General features: G+C 51.3%; 1 protein-coding gene across 1 annotated transcript in view; it reads left to right on the top strand.

The window, feature by feature from the left end:
* The window catches only part of npas3 (neuronal PAS domain protein 3), a gene marked incomplete at both ends in the record, with an annotated part of 409,797 nt that overhangs the window by 86,725 nt on the left and 315,572 nt on the right, over positions 1-7,500 (top strand). Inside the window, 1 exon segment of the mRNA XM_080525177.1 lies at positions 742-840. Coding sequence (XP_080381303.1) covers positions 742-840 — 99 coding nt within the window.

Here is a 7,500-nt window from a genome sequence, read left to right on the forward strand (position 1 = left end):
CCCTCCCCTCCCATCCACCCACCCGCCTGTCGGCCGGTCTGACGTGGCAGCAGCGTGCGAGCGTCTGAACTCCGAGGGAACGCGGCGCTCTAGAAATTTCACAGATTTCTTTTTTTCTAGACGTTTTTTCTTCTCGTGGGGGGGGGGCGAGGGGCCGGCTACGGTTCCGTCTGACAACATCACCCCTCGTCACGTGGCGTGGCGATGTTCCTCGGCGTGCCTGTGTGTACGTACGTACGGCGTTGTTAGTGAGACGTATCCTGGTCGCTGCGTAGCGTCTCTGCCTTCTACAGCCTGGCTCAGAGGGCTGTCCTCTCGCACCGCTAATGTTAGCATCATCTTTTGTTCGCCATTGTGTGTGACTGTGTGTGTGTGTGTGACTGTGTGTGACTGTGTGTGTTTGCGTGTGTTTGTGTGTGTATGTGTGCCGATGACCATGTGCAATTAGGAGGGGACTGTGAAGGGTCTCTCTCTCTCCCTCTGTCTTTCCTTCTCTTTATCTCTCCCTCTCTCTACCTCTCTGTCTCTCTCTCTCTTTCCCTCTCTTTATCTCTCCTTCTCTCCCTCTCTCTACCTCTCTGTCTCTATCTCTCTCTCTTTCCCTCTCCTTACCTCTCCTTCTCTCTTTCTCTCTCTCTCTCTCTCTCTCCCTCTCTCCCTCCCCCCGTCTCTCTCCGTCCCTCTCTCTCTTCTCTAGTGTGTTGTGTAAGGCCATTCTCACATCTTCTCCTCCTCCTACAGCGAGCCTTACTGGGAGCGGCCGGCTAATACCAGCTCCTGCTCTGCCGCTAGGCCCAAGACCCTGCACCTGGGAGGGCAACAACATACCTCATCACCATGGTAATACACTCCATCCCTCCTTCTCCTGACCTCCCCTCCCCCTCCCTCCTCCCCTCGCCTCCCCCTCCCCCCTCTACCCTCCTCCACTCCTCTCCTCCCCTCTCCCCTCATCCCTCCCTTCCCCCTCTCCCTTCCTCCCCTCCTCCCTCTCCTCTGCCCTCCTCCCCTCCCCTACTCCTCTCCTCCCCTCCCCTATTCCTCTCCTCCCCTCCCCTCTCCCCTCCTTCCTCCCCCCCCCTCTCCCTTCCCATCCATTCCTCCCCTCTCCCCCTCCTCCCCTTCACCCTGTACTGTACGTATAGAGGCTATCTACCACACACACACACACCACCCTGTTTAACTATCTACCACACACACACACACCACCCTGTTTAACTATCTACCACACACACGCACACACACACACACACACACACACACACACACACACACACACACACAGTCTGTCTACCACACACACACCCCTGTTTAACTAACTACTACACACACAACACCCGGTTTAACTAACACACACACACACACACACACACGCACACACACACACACACACACCACCCTTTTTAACTAACTACCACAGACACAACACCCTGTTTAACTACCACACACACACACACAAACACACACACAGTCTGTTTAACTATCTACCACACACACACACACACACACACACACACACACACACAGAGTCTGTTTAACTATCTACCACATACACACACACACACACACACACAGTCTGTTTAACTATCTACCACACACACACACACACACACACACACACACACACACACAGTCCTGCTTAACTAGCCTCTCTGGTAGGTCAACATGGTACATTGCCAACCTACAGAAAACAACAACTAATACAGGACAACTATACTACCCGTTGTAGAAACTAGATATGGCTATGGGTAGAGATATGGCTATGGGTAGAGATATGGCTATGGGTAGAGATATGGCTATGGGTAGCTGAGATGTGCAGGAGTAACACTCTTAGCTGCGTGGTTCAGCTCATCCCGTAGCGAGGCGGCGTCACCGTGAATGAGGTTCCACTTCCTGCGGTGACACACTCAGTCTGACTCTAACACCGCTAGCGTGGCTAACTCCCCAGGTAGCTGCGACCCCATCCTCCTTATCAAAGGAGCTTTTTGATGTCACTGCCTTAACATCTGAGAGGGGGGGGCCGGGAGTTAATTGATCCAAAGGGACGTGTATTCTCTCCCTGTTCCACTGGAGGCGGCGGGTAGTTCAAACACATTACTGGTGCGTGCCGGGCGGGCGGCTGTGTGATGGTGTTATTAGGGCTTTATGGCGGTGAGGGTCGTGATGGATGATACAGAGGGAAGGCTGGCCTTTCATGCGCTCGGACGCTCTCGTCTCTCCGTTATCAAACCGGCCAGAGATAAAAGGGGAGGAAGAAGGAGCGTGTAGTGGCGTCATGGGGTTAGTGACGTTTCTATTTTCTTTCTTTTTTTTCTCCCTTTTTTTTATATTCATTTTTTTTCTTTTACATAAATATTCCTCAGAGGCTCTGGAACGTCTCTCTGGCTTACAGCTTCATAAGACGTCTCATTTCTCTGTTTGGTGTTCCCCCCCCCTCCCCCACCACCCTGTCCCCCCTACACACCCCCCTTGGTTTCAGAGCCTTTGTTGTTAAAGAGGCAGCTTTACTCTGGTGAAGTAAACAGGCTGGGTAATTCCTCCGCAGCTCTCAGATGGGGTCTCCCAGACGCAAAGCGCAGGGGTGACAGGGCCGGATTACTGTCGCTCGGCATGAAGAGGATTTATGTTATTACACGTTCGCTAAAAAGGCCGCCTTAATAGCTCATTACCGCGTGTGTTTATTGTTGTTTTCTCTGACACAGGCGCACGCACGGACGCATGCTCGCACGCGACCGCACACACACACACACACACACACACACACACCCACAGAGAGACATGGATTTAGGTTTAAAGTTGTCAGTGTGCAGCGTATGCAGCTGCTAGGTCAGTCAGAGTGTGTGTTAGCCAGTGTTTATGTTGTAGCTAGCAGGTGTTGAGGGAGGTAGGCGTGTGTTGAGGGAGGTGTTGAGGGAGGTAGGCGTGTGTTGAGGGAGGTAGGCGTGTGTTGAGGGAGGTAGGTGTGTGTTGAGGGATGTAGGTGTGTGTTGAGGGAGGTAGGCGTGTGTTGAGGGAGGTAGGTGTGTGTTGAGGGAGGTAGGCGTGTGTTGAGGGAGGTAGGTGTGTGTTGAGGGAGGTAGGTGTGTGTTGAGGGATGTAGGTGTGTGTTGAGGGAGGTAGGCGTGTGTTGAGGGAGGTAGGCGTGTGTTGAGGGAGGTAGGCGTGTGTTGAGGGAGGTAGGTGTGTGTTGAGGGAGGTAGGCGTGTGTTGAGGGAGGTAGGCGTGTGTTGAGGGAGGTATGCATGTGTTGAGGGATGTAGGTGTGTGTTGAGGGAGGTAGGCGTGTGTTGAGGGAGGTAGGCGTGTGTTGAGGGAGGTAGGTGTGTGTTAAGGGAGGTAGGCGTGTGTTGAGGGAGGTATGCATGTGTTGAGGGATGTAGGTGTGTGTTGAGGGAGGTAGGCGTGTGTTGAGGGAGGTAGGCGTGTGTTGAGGGAGGTAGGTGTGTGTTAAGGGAGGTGGGCGTGTGTTAAGGGAGGTAGGTGTGTGTTGAGGGAGGTAGGCCTGTGTTGAGGGAGGTGTTGAGGGAGGTAGGCGTGTGTTGAGGGAGGTAGGCGTGTGTTAAGGGAGGTAGGCGTGTGTTGAGGGAGGTGGGCGTGTGTTGAGGGAGGTAGATGTGTGTTGAGGGAGGTAGGCCTGTGTCAAGGGAGGTAGGTGTGTGTTGAGGGAGGTGTTGAGGGAGGTAGGCGTGTGTTGAGGGAGGTAGGTGTGTGTTGAGGGAGGTAGATGTGTGTTGAGGGAGGTAGGTGTGTGTTGAGGGAGGTAGGCGTGTGTTGAGGGAGGTAGGCGTGTGTTGAGGGAGGTAGGCCTGTGTTAAGGGAGGTAGGTGTGTGTTGAGGGAGGTAGGCGTGTGTTGAAGGAGGTAAGCGTGTGTTGAGGGAGGTAGGCCTGTGTTGAGGGAGGTAGGCGTTTGTTGAGGGAGGTAGGTGAGTGTTGAGGGAGGTGTTGAGGGAGGTAGGTGTGTGTTAAGGGAGGTGTTGAGGGAGGTAGGTGTGTGTTGAGGGAGGTAGGTGTGTGTTGAGGGAGGTGTTAAGGGAGGTAGGCGTGTGTTGAGGGAGGTAGGTGTGTGTTGAGGGAGGTAGGTGTGTGTTGAGGGAGGTAGGTGTGTGTTGAGGGAGGTAGGTGAGTGTTGAGGGAGGTGTTGAGGGAGGTAGGTGTGTGTTAAGGGAGGTGTTGAGGGAGGTAGGCGTGTGTTGAGGGAGGTAGGTGTGTGTTGAGGGAGGTAGGCGTGTGTTGAGGGAGGTAGGCGTGTGTTGAGGGAGGTGTTGAGGGAGGTAGGCGTGTGTTGAGGGAGGTAGGTGAGTGTTGAGGGAGGTAGGTGTGTTTTGAGGGAGGTAGGCGTGTGTTGAGGGAGGTAAGCGTGTGTTGAGGGAGGTAGGCCTGTGTTGAGGGAGGTAGGTGAGTGTTGAGGGAGGTAGGCGTGTGTTGAGGGAGGTAGGCGTGTGTTGAGGGAGGTAGGCGTGTGTTGAGGGAGGTAGGCGTGTGTTGAGGGAGGTAGGCGTGTGTTGAGGGAGGTAGGCGTGTGTTGAGGGAGGTAAGCGTGTGTTGAGGGAGGTAGACGTGTGTTGAGGGAGGTAGGTGAGTGTTGAGGGAGGTAGGTGTGTGTTGAGGGAGGTAGGTGTGTGTTGAGGGAGGTAGGCGTGTGTTGAGGGAGGTAGGCGTGTGTTGAGGGAGGTAGGCGTGTGTTGAGGGAGGTAGGCGTGTGTTGAGGGAGGTAGGCGTGTGTTGAGGGAGGTAGGCGTGTGTTGAGGGAGGTAGGCGTGTGTTGAGGGAGGTAGGTGTGTGTTGAGGGAGGTAGGTGTGTGTTGAGGGAGGTAGATGTGTGTTGAGGGAGGTAGATGTGTGTTGAGGGAGGTGTTGAGGGTGGTAGGTGTGTGTTGAGGGAGGTGTTGAGGGTGGTAGGTGTGTGTTGAGGGAGGTAGGCGTGTGTTGAGGGAGGTAGGCCTGTGTTAAGGGAGGTAGGCGTGTGTTGAGGGAGGTAGGTGAGTGTTGAGGGAGGTAGGCGTGTGTTGAGGGAGGTAGGCCTGTGTTAAGGGAGGTAGGCGTGTGTTGAGGGAGGTAGGCGTGTGTTGAGGGAGGTAGATGTGTGTTGAGGGAGGTAGGTGTGTGTTGAGGGAGGTAGGCCTGTGTTGAGGGAGGTGTTGAGGGAGGTAGGTGTGTGTTGAGGGAGGTAGATGTGTGTTGAGGGAGGTAGGTGTGTGTTGAGGGAGGTAGGCCTGTGTTGAGGGAGGTGTTGAGGGAGGTAGGCCTGTGTTGAGGGAGGTAGGTGTGTGTTGAGGGAGGTAGGTGTGTGTTGAGGGAGGTGTTGAGGGAGGTAGGTGAGTGTTGAGGGAGGTAGGTGTGTGTTGATTCTGCCTTCATGATTCGTTTAAAAACTGTGTGAACGGTGGGTGACGTGTGTGTGGGTGTGTGTGTGTGTATGTGTATGTGTGTGTGTATCAGGGTTTCCGTTAACCGGTAATTCCCGGTAATGTCCGGTAAAAGTTGTTGAAGTCCGACAAATTGAAAACTCGTCGGACATAAATGTCCGGTGAAAATAATTCCCTCTAAGCACAATTTGAATACAATTCGCTAAAGTTCACATTCTGATTCCTTCTATTTTAAAAAAGACGAATATATAGGCTATGTATTTATTTTATTATGATATGATTTGACACCGGCATGATATGATGACTCCTAATGTGTAGGCTGCCTATGCGAAACAGCGGTTGTTTCCGGTGTGCGCTATAACTCGTGCACAATCGAGTCGAGGCAGAGAGGAGGATAGCGATGTTTCTCTCTGTGATAGTGTGATTATGCAAGCCTTTTCTGAAAGGGATGAGAACCCGATTGTTTCAGCTTCTCCCAGGGAGAAAGTGGTAGAGTTACCATCCTCCCCGAGTCCTACCATACCATCCGCTGACAGCCTATCTCTGCCTGTAACCGGCGAGCGATTGCGTGTCGCTCAAGTAGCTGATCAGTCATTAAACAAATGTTTTTACATGCAGCTAGTGAGGAATCTGAAATAGGGGGCAACGTAGTTTATTTCCTTAACGATGGGATATTAATGCGTAAATGGTCTCCTCCTAATGCAAATGGTTGTGAGTGGAATACTGTAAAACAAGTGGTTGTGCCTGTGGGTTATAGACAACAGGTGTTATCTGTAGCACATGAGAGCCAGTGGTCAGGACATTTAGGTATAACTAAAACTTATCAGCTGATATTGAAACATTTCTTTTGGCCCGGACTGAAGGCGGATGTTGCCAAGCACTGCCGCTGTTGCCATACTTGTCAGATGGCGGGTAAGCCTAATCAATCCATTCCACCCGCACCATTGCATCCCATTCCTGCTATAGGGGAGCCATTTGAACGTGTAATAATTGATTGTGTTGGACCTTTGCCTAGGACTAAAAGTGGAAGTCAGTATTTGCTTACTATTATGTGCGCTGCTACTCGTTTTCCCGAAGCTGTTCCGTTGCGTAACATATCAGCCAGCTCAGTGGTGAAAGCTTTAACAACGTTTTTTTCCACATTCGTTCTTCCTCTTGTTATACAATCTGACCAGGGCACTAACTTTCAGTCTAAGCTTTTCAAACAAGCCCTAAGAACGTTAGGGGTACGATGTCACGCCAGAAGCCTACATGCTTGCACTGTTCAATAAAATGTTATACATCTAGACATTGTGGTATTTCTTTATATACGTATCCCAGCCTGCCTATTGTTTCTCAATAAACAGTTATGTTCTCCTCATTGACATACTCCCGAGTCCGATTAAGTATGATTTGACAGGCAGCTAAACGAAATGCCTTCCCAACCAGCGAGACCTGGTTATAGAAATGACGTTGTTTTATTGATAAAAAAAAGGGTAAAACTGGAAAGAGAAAATAGAAAACTCACATTAATCCCAAACAATTTAACAAACTTCAGTTAACGTAATGTGGAGTCTGTTCATTGATCGATGCTGTCTGTTCAGTTCCCAGTGAGGCGCCCGTTCAGCGCTGGACATAATGGCATAGCGCGCATGCGAATCATGTTATATTATTATATATTATATAGCTCGCATCTAATCGTATCGGATGAGAAATAGACATTAAATGGCATATATAGGCCGCTACACAACATTAATCACCGCGACAAACAGCTATATTAGATTTTTTTTTTTTTTTTTTTTTATATTTTAATATGATGACCGGAATATATCACGTTTGTCCGGTAAATCGAAATCTTCCCGGACACGATGTCCGGCGGCAATTTTTTCTAACGGAAACCCTGGTGTGTATGTGTGTGTTTATGGGTGTGTGTGTGTGTGTGTGTGTGTGTGTGTGTATGGGTGTGTGTGTGTATGGGTGTGTGTGTGTGTGTGTGTGTGTGTGTGTGTATGGGTGTGTGTGTGTATGGGTGTGTGTGTGTGTATGTTGTACGCGGTTTTCCAGCGTCGGGGGTGAAATTGAGATAAATGTGTGAAAGAGGAGAGGGATGGCCCGCCCCTGCCCCCCCCCAGCACCGCTCACCACCCCTGCCCCCCC

The sequence above is a fragment of the Nansenia antarctica genome (genome assembly GCF_963989245.1).
Source record: "Nansenia antarctica genome assembly, chromosome: 3".
Lineage (NCBI taxonomy): Eukaryota > Metazoa > Chordata > Actinopteri > Argentiniformes > Microstomatidae > Nansenia > Nansenia antarctica.